The following is a 21,528-nucleotide window of genomic DNA, read 5'->3' on the forward strand; positions in this document are numbered from 1 at the left end:
CGGTCTTACCATGTCGGAAATGTAACGCCTCCTGTCCAAGTTACTGTGAAAGAGAGATGATCGTACTGTCTACCCAGTGTTATCCTCATACCATCTTACCAGGAGCTGATAAAGGATGCTATCTGGTAACGTTTATTCTCACCGGAATCTCCTTATACGTATACATTGCGTGATCAAAAGTATCCGGACATCTGGCTGAAAATGACTTACAAGTTCGTGGCGTCCTCCATCGATAATGCTGGAATTCAATATGGTAATGGCCCACCCTTAACCTTGATGACAGCTTCCACTATAGCACGCATACTTTCAATCAAATTCTCAAATGTTTCTTGGGGAATGGCAGCCCATTCTTCATGGAGTGCTGCGCTCGGGAGAGTTATCGATGTCTGTCGGTGAGGCCTGGCACGAAGTTGGCGTTCCAAAACATCCAGAAGGTGTTCTACAGGATTCAGGTCAGGACTCTGTGCACGCCAGTCCATTACAGGGATGCTATTGCCGTATATCCACTCTGCTACAGGCCGTGCATTATGAACAGGTGCTCTATCGTGTTGAAAGATGGACTCGCCATCCCCGAATTGCTCTTCAACAGTGGGAAGCACGAAGGTGCTTAAAACATCAATTTAGGCCTGTGCTGTGGGAGTGCCACGCAAAACAACGAGGGATGCAAGCCCCCTCCACGAAAAACGCGACCACACCAATACACCACCGCCTCCGAATTTTACTGTTGGCACTACAAACGGTGGAGGATGTCGCTCACCGGACATTCGCCATACCCACACCCTGCCATCGGATCGCCACATTGTGTACCGTGATTCGTCCTCCACACGACGTTTTCCACTGTTCAATCGTCCATTGTTTACGCTCCTTACATCAAGTGAGGCGTTGCTTGGCATTTACCGGCGTGATGTTTGGCTTAGGAGCAGCCGCTCGACCATGAAATCCGAGTTTTCTCACCTCCCGCCAAACTGTCACAGTACTTGCAGTGGATTCTGATGCAATTTGGAATTCCTATATGACGGTCTAGATGGATGCCTGCCTATTACACATGACGACCCTCTTCAACTGTCGGCAGTCTGCCAGTCAACAGACGAGATCGGCCTGTACGCCTTTGTGCTGTACGTGTCCCTTCACGTTTCCACTTCACTATCACATCGGAAACAGAGGACCCATTGATTTTTATGAGTGTGGAAATCTCGAGTAGACACCTAGCACACAAGTGGCACCCAGTCACCTGACCACGTTCGAAGTCCTTGAGTTCTGCGGAGCGCCCCATTCTGCTCTCTCATGATGTCTAATGACCATTGAGGTCGCCAGGAATACCTGGCATTAGGCTGTAGCACAATGCACTAATACGAAAAACGTATGTTTTTGGGGTGTCTGGAGACATTTGCTCACATAGTGCACGTTCGTCGTGGTGTGTCTACATCTACAATTACATACATACTCCGCAATCCATGCCAGAGGTTACCTTGTACCACGAACAGTCATTCTCTTTCCTGTTCCACTCGCAAATGAGGCAAGGGAAAAACGATGGTCTATACCTCTCTGCACGAGCGGAGTCCTTACGCGAAATCTGCGTTGGCGGCAGTACGATCTTTCTGGAGTCAGCCACAAAGTCCGATTCCCTAAATTTTCTAAATAGTGTTTCGCGAAAAGAACGTCGGCTTCCTTCCAGTGATTCCTATTTGAGTTCATGGAGCATTTCCGTAATAATATCCTGTTGCGACCTATCACCACGCCTCCGAACTGCTTCGTTGTCTTTCTTTAATTCGACCTGGCAGGGATCTCTCACACTCAAACAGTACTCAAGAATGGGTCGAACTAATTTTCTAAACGCGGTCTAGTTTATACATAAGCTGCACTTTCTCAGATTTCTCTCAATAAATCGAAGTCGGCGATTCACCTTCTCTGCTACCGACCTTACGTACTCGTCCCATTTCATGTAACTTTGCAACGTCACGCCTACACATTGAATCAACGTAACTCCGTCAAGTAGCATACCACTTATATGTATTCGAACATCAGAGGATTGTTTTTCCTACTCATCTGCATTAACTTGCTTTCCTACATTTCGAGCAAACTGCCATTCGTCACACCAAATAAAAATGTGTTTAAGTTCTCCCGTATCTTCGTACAGTCACTCAGCGACAACACGTTCTAGTACACCACAGCATCGCCAGCAAACAGTTGCACATTGCTGGTCATCCTATCTGTCAGATAGTTTATGTACCGTATATAGATAACAGGAGCGATTCTATCACAGTTTCCTGTGCCACTGCTGACGATGCCCTTGTCTCTGATGAAAACTCATCGCCCGGACAATGTACTGGGTTCTGTTACTAAACAAGTCTTGGAGCTATTCACACATCTGAGAACCTGTTACGTATTCTAGGACTTCGTTAACAATCTGCAGTGAGGTATTGTGTCAGATGCTGAAGCTAAATTTTGGAATATGGAGTGTGTATGTTGCCCTTTATCCATGGTTCGCAGGATATCGTGCGAGAAAAGGGCAAGCTGAGTTTCGCACGAGAAATATTTGGTCCGCCATTGTCGAATTCCGACACGAGATGATACACATTTCTGTTTCTTACACGAGGCAGAACTCTACCTTCTCACGAACCAACATTATTCGTATGTGATTTCTGAATGAGAAACCCAGTGCGTAATCTTTCGTTGTAAAAAACTGGTAGATGGCGTTACACCTGCCTGCATTGCACAGATGCGTTGACATGCGTATCATTAGTATATCCAAATAGGTATACACTTCATGACACTATGACGTTGGTTGCATGCTGTCTTCACGGCGCAGTAATTTTAATGGCTAGAACTGTCACATCCGGAATATTGTGCAGAAACCGATTGCTGATGGCTTTACTATAGAAATACTCTCCAACATAATTGAAGGTCAGACGAAAGAACTATTTCTTTGCTTGCATTCACTAATATTTTTGGGTGGCTCTGAGCATTAGCAAAGAATTTTATAGCCAGGAACTAGCTGCTAAGAACGCGCACAGTCGACCGGCTGATAATTATGATTAACCAAATTGAGGCTCATCTACCATATTAGGAACTTCTTCTTGCATAAAGTGCGGATAACGGGACTGGAACCGCCCCCCTCCTCCCTCCTACACACACACACACACACACACACACACACACACACACACACACATATTCACGTGCGCGGTAGTGCCACGTTGTTCATAGAACGTAAGCCGGAAATGCTAAAAACGCTCTTTTAAACCTGAAGGTCTGTCTTATATGGCTCATAAAAATGAGTGTAGGCTTGTACGTTCATCAGATAACCCCCAGCGAAACTGGAGACTGCCCAGAAACACGACTGAACTTTGAAAGTATTGTCGAAAACAGCTTGTAATTTTCCTTGAATTCTCATTGTCTCAACAGAATATCTTGTGCTAATAAAATGCGTTGAGATATTGGCAGAAAACATAAGCTGGAGGTCAAAATTTTACAGTCACTGCTGATATCAGCACGCAAGTGAAAACTGTTACGAGATTTACGATGATGTGCATGAAGCCCCTACTTACAGTGCAGACTGGCGTTCTGATAAACGCTTACAAAGAATGACACGCTTCGATTATGTTACTTGTTGCTACGTCGAAACGCTAATGAAATGAGTCATCAGTTACAGGCATAAAAATGCGCGTCCAGACAAATCAGATTGCTGACTGTGTGAATTTAATTGCGCTTGAGGAATGCGAGACGTTGTATTTCTGTGATATAAGTTTTTAAGCGCGTAGCTAAATACTATAAACTGCTTGCAGATTTTCATGGGGCTCCATACTGAGTCTTTCAAGTTCGTTGAAGTGACTGCATACATTAAAAATGAATACTAATAATAATAATAATAATAATAACATAAAAGAAAAACATTTTTAGCGAACAGAAAAGGTAAACACGTGAACTATTTCGCTGTGCAAACGTCGATGGTTACCTAGATACTTATGCCGATAACACTAGTGATAGTATAATATAACGTACCGTAGTATAATAATGTCTGAAAGTTGAATGATTGCCCAAATCATGTCAAAGTGATTTGAGCTATCGACGTTACTTTGCATGGCAGCCGGAAGCGAAATTTGACAATTGCTCACAGCAGTATTCATTAAAATATCACAGTGCAAACTTCATGCGCTTCGTTTTAGTTATTTATTTTGCTAAAGAAGAATAGTATACTGAGGTGACAACAGTCGTGGAATAGCGGTATGTACACATACAGATGGCGGTAGTATTGCGTCCATAAAGTACATGTTCAGAAAAAAAACAGAGCACCTTGAACGACTAGAGACAGGACATTCACATTCACAGGACATGTGCATTGGTATGTTCTTCAGAAATGATTAGCATTTGAACCATGTCGGCCCTCAGGTTCAAGGTCAACATCGATATCGCGGCGCAAACCCACCTACCGGTAAAATATGCCTGCGACTCTCGTTGTCGCCATAAACCGAAGGTAATGATTTAGTGTGACTTGAGCAGACGTGCGGGATGCCTCGCAGACGTATGCGTGAACCGTACCGTTAAATTAGTGAGTTTAAGAGAGGGCGCATCATTGGCATGAGGGAATGTGATACATACATCCGGGAGATTGCTGCTCGTGTGGGACGTAGTGTTTCGGCAGTTTAATGGGTGTGTGCAGAATGGTTCACGAAACACGACGAGATGGGTCAGGTCGCACCACTCAGACCGCCCCCTGAGAAGATCCACACTTCATCCGAATAGCACTGCATGACAGATCTGCGTCCTCCTCGGCTCTGGCACAACAGTGGAACAGTGTAACCCATCGTACACTATCATAGGTGACTGTCCGTCGCCGTTCATTACGGCATAGGTTATGTATGCGTCGCCCACTTCTCCGCCTACCTTTGACGAATGTGCAGAAACATGTTAGACGGCAATGGTGTATTTGTGCTAATTCATGTTCTGCTTGTTTGCAAATGTTGACAGCAGCCGCGAAGGATTAGCCGAGCGGTCTCAGGCGCTGCAGTAATGGACTGTGTGGCTGGTCCCGGCGGAGGTTCGAGTCCTCCCTCGGGCATGGGTGTGTGTGTTTGTCCTTAGGATAATTTAGGTTATGTAGTGTATAAGCTTAGGGACTGATGACCTTAGCAGTTAAGTCCCATAAGACTTCACACACATTTGAACATCTGTTAACAGCATTTTTGTTTGCCACAGACAGAGGGAGCGGCAACACAGTGACTGCATTCGCACAAGACAAACAGCGCCAACTCAAAGCTTTATGGTGTGGGATGCTATTGGGTACAGCCACAAATCACAGCTGGTGCATGCCCAGGACACTGTGACCGGTGTGACCTACGCGAATGACATCGTGCGACGTGTAGGCATACCACAACACCCCAGATGCCATTTTTCTACAAGACAATGCACGACCACATGTTGCTGCACGAAAACGTACCTTCTTGGTGTGACAGGATGTCAGCCTTTTACCCCGTCACCCAACTTGTCGCCAATCGAAAATGTGTGGGATATAGTGAAACGACGGGTGCAGCGCTGTGATTCAATGCCAACCACCACAGATGAATTTTGGAACCAGGTGAATGCAGCATGGATGGCTATACCACACGACGTCATCCGCGCAATATACGCGTTGATGTCATCACGTATGAAACAAGTTACCAGGGCTCATGGCGGATCCTATGCCTACTAAGCAACAAGACACATGTTGAACCGAGGCGACTGAAATGCTAATCATTTCCGCAGAGCATAGTAATGTACATGTCCTGTGAATATGAACGTCCTGTCTCTAGTCGTACAAGTTGTTCTGTTTTTTGTGGATGTGAGTGTATAAAAGGGCAGCGTATTGGCGAAGCTGTCGTTTGTACTCAGGCGATTTACGTGAAAAAGATTCCGACGTGGTTATGGCAGCACAACGGGAATTAACACACTTTGAATGTGGAATGATAGTTGGAGCTAGACACATGGGACATTTCATTTTGGAAATCGTTGGGGAATTCAATATTCCGAGATCTACAGTGTCAAGAGTGTGCCGAGAATACCAAATTTCAGACTTTACCTCTCACCATGAACAACGCAATGGCTGACGGTGGAGAGAGCAGTGCAGTTGTTAGTGCATATTTCTATGCACCAGGAATTGCATGGCGACGACTTTGAAAGTCGTGTACAGTTCTGCCACTCGGCACAAGAGAAATTACGGGACGATGACAGATTTTTTGCACGCGTTCTATTTACTGACGAAGCGACATTCACCAACAGCGGTAACGTAAACCGGCATAATATGCACTATTGGGCAACGGAAAATCCACGACGGCTGCAACAAGTGGAACATCAGCGACCTTGGCGGGTTAATGTATGGTGCGGCATTATGGAAGGAAGGATAATTGGCCCCCATTTTTTCGATGGCAATCTAAATGGTGCAATGTATGCTGATTTCCTACGTAATGTTCTACCGATGTTACTACAAGATGTTTCACTGCATGACAGAATGGCGATGTACTTCCAACATGATGGATGTCCGGCATATGGCTCGCGTGCGGCTGAAGCGGTATTGAATAGCATATTTCATGACAGGTGGATTGGTCGTCGAAGCACCATACCATGGCCCGCACGTTCAGCAGATCTGACGTCCCTCGGATTTCTTTCTGTGGGGAAAGTTGAAGGATATTTGCTATCGTGATCCACCGACAACGCCTAGCAACAAGCGTCAGCGCATTGTCAATGCATGTGCGAACATTACGGAAGGCGAACTACTCGCCGTTGAGAGGAATGTCGTTACGCGTATTGCCAAATGCATTGAGGTTGACGGACATCATTTTGAGCATTTATTGCATTAATGTGGTATTTACAGGTAATCACTCTGCACAGCATGCGTTCTCAGAAATGATAAGTTCACAAAGGTACATGTATCATATTGGAACAACCGACATAAAATGTTCAAACGTACCTAAGTTCTGTATTTCAGTTTGAAAAACCTACCTGTTACCAACTGCTCGTCTAAAAATTGTGACTATTACAGCGCCATCTATCACAAAGCGGAAAACTGGTCCAACTAAAACATTAATATTTCTTTACGTACTACACGAATATGTAATAAAAAATGGAGGTTCCTATTTTAAAAACGCAGTTGATATCCGTTTGACCTATGGCAGCGCCATCTAGCGGCCAATCATAGCGCCACCTGGTTTCCCCCTTCAAGCTAGACAAGTTTCGTTCTTTGTAGTTTTTTCGTTTGACGCTTATTTCGTGAGAAATTTGGCCCGGTCACGATCAATGGACCACCCTGTATAGTTAAGGCTCACTGGCCATTTGACCATCTTCTTCTGTACGGATGCACAAACAGTGCCCGATCTCTTACGGAAATCGGCAGTAAAGCCGCGAGTAATCAGTATGATGGGCAGGGGCACTATGAATATAGTGCGGGGCAATAAGTTACGAATGTGAGTCTCACGGGAGGCGTGCCAGAGAAAAGTCCCTGCAGTCGCACTATCCTCTGTGTCCTCGATTGCTCCGATGGATAGAGCGTTTGCCATGTAAGCAGGAGATCCCGGGTTCGAGTCCCGGTCGGGGCACACATTTTCAACTGTCCCCGTTGACTTATATCAACGCCTGTATGGAGCTAAGGATATTCTTTTCATTGTAAAAATAGGTATGTATATGGCTCCTTACGAGCCCTAATTTTTCTTGTCTTATCATCGTGGTCCGTATGTGAAATGCACATTGGTGACAATAGAACCGTTCCGCAGTCTGTCTAAAATACCGATTCTCTAAATTTTCTCAATAGTGTTGCTCGTAAAGAACGTCGCCTTTCCTCCAGGGATTCTCATTTTGAGCTCCCGAAGCATCTCCGTAATACTTGCGTGTTGATACAACCTACCAGTAGCCGGCCGAAGTGGCCGTGCGGTTAAAGGCGCTGCAGTCTGGAACCGCAAGACCGCTGCGGTCGCAGGTTCGAATCCTGCCTCGGGCATGGATGTTTGTGATGTCCTTCGGTTAGTTAGGTTTAACTAGTTCTAAGTTCTAGGGGACTAATGACCTCAGCAGTTGAGTCCCATAGTGCTCAGAGCCATTTGAACCAACCTACCAGTAACAAATCTAGCAGCCCGCCTCGCAATTCCTTCGATGTCTTCCTTTAATCCAACCTGGTGCGGATCCCAAACACTCGAGCAGTACTCAAGAATGGATAGGACTAGTGTCCTATACACGGTCTCTTTTACAGATGAACCACACTTCCCTGTAATTCTCCCAGTAAACCCAAATCGACCATCTGCTTTCCCTACTACAACCATTACGTGCGCGTTCCATTTGCTATCGCTTTACAACGTTTCGCCTAGATATTTAATCGACTTGACTGTATCAAACGGCAAACTGCTAATGCTGTACTGGGGAACAGTATGGAATTGTTGCTCCTACTCATCTGCATTAAGTTACACTACATTTAGAGCTAGCTGCCATTCATCACACCGATTAGAAATTCTGTCTAAGTCTTCCTGAATCCTTCTATAGTCACTCAACGACGATACTTTCCCGTAGACTACAGCGTCATCAGCAATCACCCACAGATTGCTGCTCACCCTGTCCGTCAAGTCATTTACGTACACAGAGAATAACAGTGATCCTATCAAACTTCTCTGGGCATTCCAGGCGATACCCTTTGTCACTGATAACACTCGCCAAATACTCACCGAACACTACTAGGAAGTTTCGAACCAGCGCACACTCCGCTGCACAGCGAAAAATCCACTGAAGTAATGTCTGACACATTGCTACTCCAGTGATATGGAGACAGAGTGGTAGTGATATTATACAGTACGTGTAGCAGATAAATGGCCGCAACTCAAGGGGGCGGTGCAAATGCGTCACATGGTGACGGCAGTTGGTCCGCTGCAGGAAATCAATACCCGGCCCGTCGGCTGGATCAGAAGTTCGTGTCTTATGCCGATTCTGAAACATAAGTTACCTCGCTTTGTGGAACTGGACTACGAACTAGAAATCGGACTGTGTCAGTAGTGTTTAAGATGATTCTGAATTTGTTTAATGATACTAATTTGTGCTCTCGTTAGTTCCAGTAGTAACATTCGCTCCTTACTACATTTTCGTCTCTCAGCGTAGCATCGATCTTGGTTTCCACACTACGTGTTTCGACACAGTGACCAGTTTATTTTGCGTCAGGCTATGACACAAAAGAATAAATACGTAAAAAGAAACACGTTAAGGGCAGCATCACACGAATAACGTAAAGAAGTTAAGGAGCAGTGGATGAATGATACGTGTTGAAATATACAAACAGACATAAAAAATGGCATCTATACCTATTATACACTGAAGCGATAAAGAAACTGGTATTCAAATACAGATATATGTAACCAGGCAGAATACGGCGCTGCAGTCGGCAACGCCTATATAAGACAACAACTGTCTGGCGCAGTTGTGAGATCGGTTACTGCAGCTACAATGGCAGGTTATCAAGATTTAAATGAGTTTGAACGTCGTGTTATAGTTGGCGCACGAGCAATGGGGCACAGCATCTCCGAGGTAGCGATGAAGTGGGATTTTTCAGTACGACCGTTTCACGAGTGTACCACGAATATTAGGAATCCGGTAAAACATCAAATCTCTGACATCGCTGCGGCCGGAAAAAGATCCTGCAAGAACGAGACCAACGACGACTGAAGAGAATCGTTCAATGTGACAGAAGTGCAAACCTTCCGCAAATTGCAGTCATCAGATTCCAGTATTATTGAGTCTTTGTGGTCTACTTTGGAAAGCTCGCCATCCACCTCCATCATTGTTATCTGAACTTGCGACTGTTATGCACGAAGAATTATATAAAATCCTTTGTAACCTATTCAGAACCTGTCTTTATCCATTACGAGACGACTGGAAGCTGTTCTGAATTCCAATGGGTTTCCTACACCGTATTGGGCATGGTAATGAGTCGTGTTTTTGATGTTTCCATATTTTTGTCCAACCCCTGTACACAGGCATTACTTATCTAGAAAATGCATTTGACTGCATTGGTTTGGACAAATACTTCAAGATCTTGAAAGATACACATTTAGACTGGATAGATAGAATAATATTTAACATATGTGAAAAGCAACGTGTGAGGATAGAGAGTAAAGGAGAGCTACACAAAACTAAAATTAGAAAATGAGCAAGTCAAGGATGCTCATTATCACCACAAATTTTTAACTCTTTTAATCGAAAACCCTATGAAGAACTTCAAAGGAAGAACACCTGGAGTCAAAGCGAATGGAATTCCCACTGACTGCATAAGATTTGAGGATAATATTGCCTTAACTGCTGATGGTGAAAATATATGCAAAAAGTGCTTTCTAAAATTAGCAACAATCACGAAAAAGTTTGAACTTACACTAAATACTCAAAAAGCCAAAATCATTACAGTAAGTAAAGCAAAAATGAGAAGGGCATTTGAAATCGAAGCAGAAAGAAATGAAAGACAAGACGTTGATAAATTTTGTTGTTTAGCGACCTTAATTAAAGAAGACAAGAGACGCAGCATGAATGTCAGAAGAATAGCTACAGCAAAATTTGGTTTCAGTAAAGGAAGTCGACTGCTAGCGAATGACTTTCGTTGGCTGTGGTTATACTGGAGCGGCGCAGCACGACCTGAGAGCGCAGCGCAGCGCGTAGAGCAGCGATGGCGAAACAAACCACTGTTGTTCAGTGCGAGTGATTATACTGGCGCTGCAAGCGGAGGAGGGCTAAAGCTCCAAGTAGGGCGGCACAGAGCGGCGCTGAGCGAATCAAACATGGTTCTGCGAGCGGCGACAAGAGCGTTCGAGCTGACTCCAACTTGGCTGCGGTCGGGCAACGCCGACAGCATTCGGCTATTGCTGCGGATAGCAGCGTCAGTACTGTTGCTGGCGTTTGTGTTTGTTTTGTTGTACCTAGTGTTGAGAAAACAGTATCAGCGGAAGCTTTGATAGAAGCTGTTTTTACTTGGCCACATTGCTACGAAGTGTACTAGTTACAGTGAACAGTGGCTCGCAGAGTATATACAGGGTGGTCCATTGACCGTGGCCGGACGAAATATCTCACGAAATAAATGTCAAACGAAAAAACTACAAAGAACGAAACTTGTCTAGCTTGAAGGAGGAAACCAGAGGGCGCTATGGATGGCCGCTAGATGGCGCTGCCATAGGTCAAACGGATATCAACTGCGTTTTTTAAAATAGGAACCCCCATTTTTTATTACATATTCGTGTAGTACGTAAAGAAATATTAATGTTTTAGTTGGACCACTTTTTTCGCTTTGTGATAGATGGCGCTGTAATAATCACAAACATATGGTTCACAATTTTGGACGAACAGTTGGTAACAGGTAGGTTTTTCAAATTAAAATACAGAACGTAGGTACGTTTGAACATTTTATTTCGGTTGTTCCAATGTGATACATGTACCTTTCTGAACTTATCATTTCTGAGTACGCATGCTGTTACAGCGTGATTACCTATAAATACCACATTAATGCAATAAATGCTCAAAATGATGTCCGTCAACCTCAATGCATTTGGCAATACATGTAACGACATTCCTCTCAACAACGAGTAGTTCGCCTTCCGTAATGTTCGCAAGCGCATTGACAATGCGCTGACACTTGTCGTCAGGCGTTGTCGGTGGATCACGATTGTTAATATCCTTCAACTTTTCCCCACAAAAAGAAATCCGGGGACGTCAGATCCGGTGAACTTGCGGGCCATGGTATGGTGCTTCGACGACCAATCCACCTGTCATGAAATATGCTATTCAATACCGCTTCAACCGCATGCGAGCTGTGTGCCGGACGTCCATCATGTTGGAAGTACATCGCTATTCTGTCATTTAGTGAAACATCTTGTAGTAACATCGGTAGAACATTACGTAGGAAATCAGCATACATTGTACCATTTACATTGCCATCCATAAAATGGGGGCCAATTATCCTTCCTCCCATAATGCTGCAACATACATTAACCCGCCAAGGTCGCTGATGTTCCACTTGTCGCAGCCATCGTGGATTTTCCGTTGCCGAATAGTGCATATTATGCCGGATTACGTTACCGCTGTTGGTAAATGACGCTTCGTCGCTAAATAGAACGCGTGCAAAAAATCTGTCATCGTCCCGTAATTTCTCTTGTGCCGAGTGGCAGAACTGTACACGACGTTCAAAGTCGTCGCCATGCAATTCCTGGTGCATAGAAATATGGTACGGGTGCAATCGATGTTGATGTAGCATTCTCAACACCGACGTTTTTGAAATTCCCGATTCTCACGCAATTTGTCTGATACTGATGTGCGGATTAGCCGCGATAGCAGCTAAAACACTTACTTGGGCATCGTCATTTGTTGCGGGTCGTGGTTGACGTTTCACATGTGGCTGAACACTTCCTGTTTCCTTAAATAACGTAACTATCCGGCGAACGGTCCGGACACTTGGATGATGTCGTCCAGGATACCAAGCAGCATACATAGCACACGCCCGTTGGACATTTTAATCACAATAGCAATACATCAACACGATATCGACCTTTTCCACAATTGGTAAACGGTGCATTTTAACGCGGGTAATGTATCACGAAGCAAATACCGTCCGCACTGGCGGAATGTTGCGCGATACCACGTAGTTATACGCTTGTGACTATTACAGCGCCATCTATCACAAAGCGAAAAAAGTGGTCCAAGTAAAACATTCATATTTCTTTACGTACTAGACGAATATGTAATAAAAAATTGGGGTTCCTATTTTCAAAAAAACGCAGTTGATATCCGTTCGACCTATGGCAGCGCCATCTAGCGGGCCAACCATAGGGCCATCTGGTTTCCCCCTTCAAGCTAGACAAGTTTCGTTGTTTGTAGTTTTTTCGTTTGACGCTTATTTCGTGAGGTATTTGGCCCGGTCAACTGTATATGCAGATTAACCAATCCAGTTCGAGACGAAGTCTTGTACATATAGCCTACCTTCTCTTGTACACATCTAACGCCTTAACGAGGAACAGAAATACGGAAATGGAAAGGAAAAAGGGAAAGTGAAAATGACATGAATGCGTCAATGGTTGTTATACCTCAATACATTTACAAAACCATAGATATTTTTCACATTTCAATTAATAACTTGTAGCTTTTAGCGAACATTTACCCTACCACGTTGACGCTTGAACTGATGGATGTCGGTCCGTCTCCTGGTGGTGAAAGAAATTTTCGTCTTAATCATTTAGCTGGCAAGGGTGCAAACGAGGTGCCTTACAGCTGACAATCGCTGCACTGTGGGTCTGTTTACCAAATTAAACGTCAAACCACTGAGCAGTGTATCTTGGAGAAGTGTTGTTGATGGTGGTCCATTCGTTAGATGGAGAAGCCCCCTTCCTCCCTCTCCCCGCTACAAACCAACCCCAACCTTCACTGCCTTTGGTGCCTTGTGTCCGACAGCATCGAGGTTCACGCTGACCGTTTAATTCATTACCATAACTACAAATAACAACACAACTAGTCATCACATCTTACAGTCACTTAGTACAGTTATCAGAAGATGCAGTAACTCAGCCGGCTGCGGTGGCCGAGCGGTTCTAGGCGCTTCAGTCCGGAACCGCACCACTGCTACGGTCGCAGGTTCGAATCCTGCCTCGGGCATGGATGTGTGTGATGTCCTTAGGTTAGTTAGGTTTAAATAGCTCTAAGTTCTAGGGGACTGATGACCTCAGATGTTAAGTCCCAAGTGCTCAGAGCCATTTGAACCATTTTTTGCAGTAACTAACCCGACACATCCTCCCCAACTAACGGGCAAATCACCTCGAATACGACGTTGCCTGTACAACGTTGTCAGTAGTGAAATGTAGAAACTACCATTGTCGCTATGGTTGCTACTGAGAACAAGGATTCAGTCAGGCATTCATCGCCTCCGAATAGGTCTGTAAAGGGGGAGCGATAAAAAAATGTCGTGTAGACGCGTTGTAAAGTGTGATGTGGATACTACTTTGTTCGACGCTGTCAGGCATGGTTGTAAAATTCTACAGCATGGGAGCGATTGTTCCGCATGTTTTATGAATGAGATATCTACGCAAGGGTTCCCTGCATAATAACAATTTTCTTATTTATAATGAAGTAATTGTTTAAGAAATGAGTCACGATATGTGAATGTGTCGGATATACTTCAAAATGTTTATATAATATTTGCAACAGTAACTTTGTAAATAATGCATTTTGTTTTTGCCTAAATTATAAATTAAAAAGGCTAAATGAAACTAATGCAAAGGACGTAATATTTCTGGAAGTGCCTGAGCCCCGATGAAGTATATTTTCAAGCTGTAAGGCATTCTGCGTCAAATCTGTACAACTTCCTGGATCTAGTCAAATTACCTGTTTTGAAGTTCGTGTCATTGCTACTTATCACAGTTCACTTTGCTGGGTACTGAAAATATAAATGTCTGATGCAAGTCATATGAAATAAGTGTGAGTCTCCTCCACCCAGTCCGAGTAGAAAAGAGGTGCAGCCATGGGTGGCAATGAATGCCGACAAAACCGAATTATTTAGCAATACTATCGCTGAGAATTTACGTTTCTGAAATTAAGAGAAACATTTTTGCACTTCTTTTCATTATCAGAATAATCACTTCTGCATGATTTTGTGTTGCTCTATCTAGAATTCGATAAAATGTGTCTTCAGGAATGATTACTAGCAACTGGTCTGGTGAAATTACGTGACGTATACAAGTGCTCACTGCACTTTACCTGAAAAACATTCAAATATATAGTAACGTTAATGAAAATACGGTGTGAAAAAAATAACATTTATACCTTGATGTTCGTCTAAAATATATTTTCTATCTTTGTCAGACTCTGTAAGTGATATATCACACTAGCCTTAGACAAACTATCAATTATACTGAAGAGCGCCATGACTGTGGTACTAACAATGGTACTATAAAAATGAAACGAGATATTAAGCGTACAGAGGACGCTAAAAAGGAAGTGTTACATGCTCCGTGAGCTAAATTCAAAACGAAATCTTCGACGTTTGTCAAAACAGGAAGCACACGAGTCGGTTGAAATAAAATCAACGAGAATACCGAAAGAGACCTGTTAAGTGCAAATAATATGTACTTCTAATTGTTCTTTTTGATAAAACAAATTACATACTTTGAGACTGGTTACGTGCGTTTGTGTGGTTACAATGGATATTGCTTGGCGATGTATTGGAGTTAGGTATTCTGAAGTTAGCGCGACGATGATTCCTACGCTCCCGCATTGAAACTTGCAGATTTAATTAGTTTCAACATAAAAATTTGATTTTACTTCTAATAATTAAAGGCACAACGTATATACCGGTACGGCAGTTTAGACGCCATTAGTGCTAAAATTCTACTGCCAGCTACATCACCTTTGCCTTTCATTGAATATTTATTGTCTTGTCTTGCAAAACACTACGTGTCGTAAGAAACTGGTATGCATATGCTGTACAGTGAAGTATAGTATATAGATCTAGTGCCGAAAGTGTAACGTCTTTGATTAAAAATATTTCTTTGGGTGTTACATAAAGAAAATAAACCGTATGAGGAGAAAAATATTGAACCAACATTATTTTAACACGAATATTGAATTATTGCCTTACGGTAAAGGTCGTGTCAGTATTTACTTTAAGTATATACATACGATGAGTATTAAATTTTCTGGACAGAAATGTACCTGAAGAGCTATTAGAATTCCACTAACATAGAGTGAAAGCAAATCTGCATTCAGTGCAGAGCTGAATATGTATGAATAAAACTTAAAAAATTTGAGATACTGGTGTGATAAGGCTATGCATGTAAATTAGAGGCACAGTTATTTGAAATGTTCCTGACTGATAATTTAAGAAAAATCCACGGAATTTCATTTTATGTTATTTGTGCTTTGGTCCTTAGGAAGTAAGGGGTGGGGTGCGATGAGAGAGAGAGACAGACAGTGAGAGAAAGAGAGGTAAATAGTTGTTTTTAGGCAACAGTTTTTGGAAGTTTTGCAGGATAAACCTGTTTTCAAGTTCGGTCAAACTACTGTTTTGTTTTTGGCACAAGTGCCTCATACAGTTCAAATGGCTCTACGCATTATGGGACTTAACATCTGAGGTCATCAGTCCCCTAGACTTAGAACTACTTAAACCTAACGAACCTGAGGACATCACACACATCCATGCCCGAGGCAGGATTCGAACCTGCGACCGTAGCAGCAACGCGGTTCCGGACTGAAGCGCCTAGAACCGCTCGGCCACAGCGGCCGGCCTACAGTCACTTATCTCAAATCGACAACGTTCGTAATAGCTGTTATCGTTAAATTAGTAATCTGTTCGCTCTGTCTGGGAGCAAAATGGGTTCATAAGTGCAGAACAGCCACTTACGAGAATCCGGGTGTCCGGCGAGATATCCATGGCGGACGCGTGTGACACCCTCCCAGGGCTACTGCTAGGCCACTACTGAGCGTCAACGCTGGAGGCCCAGCATATGCTCATACGTCACGTCGGCCGGCCTTATCAACGCCTGTCACGGAGAACCTTACCTGCCTCTAGATAATCGCACTGCTGACCCAGATTGCGGCCTAAGTAGCTGACCAAACACAATTGGAGGAGGTCTCGCTGTGATACGCTCCCTTCCTCGCTTTCTTTCTTATCTGATGTCAACCAAATTCGAGACCAAAAAAGAAGGAAACTACATCGAGATGACCTCGTTAGACAGCTGGAACAAGGTGGCATGGATGTGGGTGGGGGCGAGGGGCTCAGGCCTCTCTGAAAGATCATTGCAACAATCGCCTGGAGTGATCTGTAGAAACGACACAAATCTACCATCTGGATAGAGAGTGCGGCCTTAAAAGTCGCTCCGACCAAAGGGGAATTCAGGATCTTAATGACTGCGCCATTTCGGCCAACATCTACTTCGCTGTCTTTAGAGATCGGTGAGCTGAGTTCTGTATGACCTCTTTGTTGACTCCCGAAACACAACAACATTTTAAAAGAATATATAAAAGGAAAGTATGTAATCAACCTGAAACGATGTTCACTGGATTGCCTGCAGAAATAAAGGACATAGAATATTGGATTTTTTTAAAGAAAGAGTTCAGAAAGAAGTTAATATCTGATAGTTTCTATAGCTTTGAAGAATACATGAACTATTGACTTCGACACAGGTCTGTTACTTCGTTAAAAATATGTGTGATGTATCTACTGCTGCTTTCATATAAAGAACATTTCTGCTGCTGCTTCTTTGTTTGATTGTTTCAATGCAGTCAGGTGCCACCAAATTGTTAATATAAGCCTAGTGATATATTCTAGAGGTGATAAAATGATTGAAAATGATCAAAATATGAATAAATATTGTTATTATATTATTATTATTAAGCGCAGGCAGGTACAGGCAGATTGCATATTATTATTATTATTATTATTTAGTCACAGCATGGTACAGGCAGATTCCATATTCCTAGATTTCCCTGCAGACTGTTAACGAATGAACAAGCATACGGAATAGGTTCCCAAATATGTGTATGGCTCGATGACCTATTAAGTAACTGAACCCAGTACGCTGTCGTCGACGGAGAGAGTTCATCAGATACAAGGGTATCGTCAGGAGTACTCCAGGGAAGTGTGATAGGACTGCTGTTATTTTCTCTACACATAAATTATCTAGCGGACGGGGTGAGCAGCAATATGCGGCTGTTTGCTGATGATGCTCTGGTGTACAGAACGGTGTCGTCGTTGAGTGACTGTAGGATGATACAGAAGGACTTAGACAATATTTCAAGTTGGTATGATGAGTGGCAGTTAGCTCTAAATGTAGAAAAATGTAAGTTAATGAATATGAGGAGGAAAAACAAACCAAAAATGTTCGAATACAGCATTAGTAGTTTGGACAGAGTCACATCGATTAAATATCTAGGCGTAACGTTGCAAAGAGGTATGAAATGGAACGAGCATGTAAGGATTGTAGTAGGGAAGGCGAATGTTACGCATCGGTTTATTGGGAGCGTTTTAGGAAAGTATGTTTCATGTGTGTAGTAGACAGCATATAGGACGCTAGTGCGTCCTGTTCTTCACTACTGCTCGAGTGTTTGGGGTCCGGGTCTGCACCAGGTCGGATTAAAGGAAGACATAGAAGCAACTGAGAGGCGGGCTGCTAGATTTGTTACCAGTTGGTTCGGTCAACACGCAGGTATTACAGAAACTCTTCGGGGGCCCAAATGGGGATCCCCGGAGAGAATGCGACACTCTTTTTGAGAAAAACCATTGAGAAACTTTAGAGAACCGCCATTTCAAGCTGCCTGCACAACTATTCTACTGCTGCCAACGTACATTTCACGTAAGGACCACGAAGATAAGAAAAGAGAAATTACGGTTCGTATGGAAGCATGTAGAGAATCGTTCTCCCCTCTCTCCATCTGCGAGTGGAACAGGAAAGGAAACAAGTAATGGTACAGGGTACCCTACATCACGCATCGTACTTATGGTGGCTTGCGGAGTTGCAGTTGTTTTTCGTTTACAGTATTCTTCTCTTTCAATATTCTTTCCATTTTTCTCATTGTCCCTTTTTTTATTTCCTCAGACCACTTCACACTTTTTCTCTTAACCACTTTCACCACGAAAGACTTCTGTTTTTAAATCTTTTCTTGTGGAATATTGAGTTCTGTTGCTTCTAGTTTTTTGTTGTGGAAGTTTTTTTCATTATTGCTTCTATTATTTGTTTCATACCGTTCCATCATAACTTTTTAATTTCCTGGCTTCTATGCCTCTTATGAATCCTTAAATATTCCTCATAACCCTCCTCTCTAATACTTCTAATTTGTCTAATTTGCAACTCAATGCTAGGCATTCGACTGCATAGAAACAGTCACTACTGACGATGCTACTTTTTATATTTCTCGATGCGAACATATTATAGTAAATATTGTGGTGATTAGCTTGTTACCCTACATTGCATACCTTCCATCCAGTGAACAACCTGTCATGTACGCGGTTTGGGAATCTATTTTGTGTGCATATTTATTAATTGTAAGCGATGCCCTCGTGTGTAGCATTTCCAGTGAATTGCAAATAAACGGGTTAGGTGAACGACCAGCAGGAATGTAATTGAAGTACTACATTAGAATATATTTCACTCCCACAAAAATTGATCCGAGCCGGCCGGTGTGGCCGTGCAGTTCTAGGCGCTTCAGTCTGGAACCGCGTGACCGCTACGGTCGCAGGTTCGAATCCTGCCTCGGGCATGGATGAGTGTGATGTCCTTAGGTTAGTTAGGTTTAAGTAGTTCTAAGTTCTAGGGGACTGATGACCACAGATGTTAAGTCCCATAGTGCTCAGAGCCATTTGAACCATTTTTTTGATCCGTCTTCGACCTCAGCTAAACTGAGTCCAGTTACTCTGTATCAAGCAGCCAATGGCCTTGCTTCGTTGAATACACCGGTTCTCGTCAGGTCACCGAAGTTAAGCAACGTTCGGAGTGGCCAGTACTTATATGGGTAAGGACCTGGGCACGCCACGGGCTGTTTGCTGCTTTCCCTTTGCCTTAACGACAAACGGGAGGAGGGGTGGTGGGGTAAACTTCTTGATCACGAGACTTTGTGCCAGTGTCCTGAACTAAATTCCGGTCGCAGTGTCTCATGAAATGACAGCATGTGACATTGTTGATAGTGATCTGTCTGTCGGACGGGGGCATTAAGCTCGGCCCTTTGGTACTATTAGGAGAAGTAGACTACGCACCGGCACCGGGTTTCACCATCTCCCATCTGTCATCATTCAACACAAACATGACACCACACTACACACACCCATTACTGTCACTTACACTTATCAGATACACTTGAGAACACGGTGCTCACACGCATACACGTCACCAAAGGACGCGAGAGTGACACGACCTCACTGCACGTAGCTCTGATTGGCCAGCGCAAGCAGGCACAAACCAGAGCTCGGACAAGACCAGCTGTACCTATAGACTTCTGAACATTACTGTGCACTACAGAAGGGAGGAATAGCACATCAACGTAGTGCGATGCTGTTACAAAGGGTTGCTGCCATAAGTCACCCTCTGATACAATTGGAACTTGATAGGGAGATAAAACGATGAAAATAAAGGCATGCCTATTTTGGCTTAAGTGCCAAAACACAATAGCTCCCGAGGAAATGACGGTCAGAGTTTCGATGCGACTTCGTGAGGCTACTCGGATGCTATTCGTGGCAGCATAATACGAGGGTAATCGCAAAAGTAACGTCTCCTATTTTTTTGTAAGTACATAGACCTGTTTATTTCTTTCCGGCCAAATGTTCTTTTAACCTAGGGAACAACAGGTGATAGTCACTGGGCGCCAAGTCAGGACTATAGGGTGGGTGGGTGATTATGTTCCACTGAAACTGTTGCAGGAGAGCAACGGTTTGCCGAGCGATGTGTGGGCGGGCGTTGTCATGGAGAATGTGTACGCCCTTGCTTAACATTCTTCTTCTCCGGTTCTGAATTGCCCGTTTGAGTTTTTTCAGAGTCTCACAGTAACTGTCAGCGTTAATTGTGGTCCCAGCGATTCAACTCCGACGACGAGGTGAAAGAATAGGTTCATAACTTTCTCAGCAGCATGGCTGCGAGCTGGTATGACATGGGCATATAAAAACTGCCACAGCATCTACAAAAATGCATCGACGAAAATGGTGATTATGTCGAAAAATAGTTAGATGTTCAAGCTGTAAACTGATGTAAAGCATTGTAGAAATAAACAAGTCTATGTACTTATAAAAAAATAGGAGACCTTACTTACGGGATTACCCTCGTAGTAAGTGCGTTGATAGCGCAATGGCTAAGGGCACAGTTTCGAAATTTTGTGCTCCGTGTTCAAATCCGAACCTAGATATTTTTAAAGTTATTGTTGAAAAGTATGTGACATCAGTGTGGTTTATGACATGGTGAAATACATTGAAATTAACGGCAAAAGAAATGTAGATTTCAAATATTCTTAAAAATAGATTTTATCATCACAATTGACACTAATTAACGCCTTCAAGAAAACTGCTACCAACAGTTTTCGTTTCTCTTCGAGAGATAGTGAAAAATTTGGTCCTGTAATCCATCATGACGTAAACAATTAATGGACATTTGCGGTAAGTTCCTATGGAACCACTCTGCTGAGGTCATCGGTCCCTAGGCTAACTTAAACTAACTTACGCTAAGGACAACACACTCACCCACACCTGAGAGAGGACTCGGAGGAGGAGGAGATTGGTGTTTCACATCCCGTCGACAACGTGGTCATTAGAGATGGAGCATAAGCTCGGATTAGGGAAGGACAGGGAAGGAAATCGGCCGTGCCCTTTCGAAGGAACCATCCCGGCATTTGCCTGAAGTGATTTAGGGAAATCACGGAAAACGTAAATCAGGAAGGCCGGGCGCGGGGTTGAACCGTCGTCCTCTTGAATGCGAGTCCAGTGTGCTGACCACTGCGCCAGCTCGCTCGGTGGGGAGGACTCGAACCTCCGACGGGGGAGCCGCGCGAACCGTGGTAAGGCGCTAGACCGCGCGACTACCC

At 43.6% G+C, this 21,528-nt stretch overlaps 1 protein-coding gene across 6 annotated transcripts in view; it reads right to left on the bottom strand.

The window, feature by feature from the left end:
* LOC124721760 (organic cation transporter protein) overlaps window positions 1-21,528 on the bottom strand; it is a 306,826-nt gene that overhangs the window by 201,927 nt on the left and 83,371 nt on the right. The window contains exon 1 of one of the 6 annotated variants that reach the window (XM_047246868.1): window positions 16,370-16,431. The exons of the other annotated variants lie outside the window; for them this stretch is intronic. Coding sequence (XP_047102824.1) covers window positions 16,370-16,399 — 30 coding nt within the window. The 5' untranslated portion in view covers window positions 16,400-16,431. Of the gene's footprint in view, window positions 1-16,369; window positions 16,432-21,528 lie in introns of those variants that run through there. 6 annotated transcript variants of the gene reach the window in all.

Source organism: Schistocerca piceifrons, chromosome X (assembly GCF_021461385.2).
Source record: "Schistocerca piceifrons isolate TAMUIC-IGC-003096 chromosome X, iqSchPice1.1, whole genome shotgun sequence".
Taxonomy (NCBI): domain Eukaryota; kingdom Metazoa; phylum Arthropoda; class Insecta; order Orthoptera; family Acrididae; genus Schistocerca; species Schistocerca piceifrons.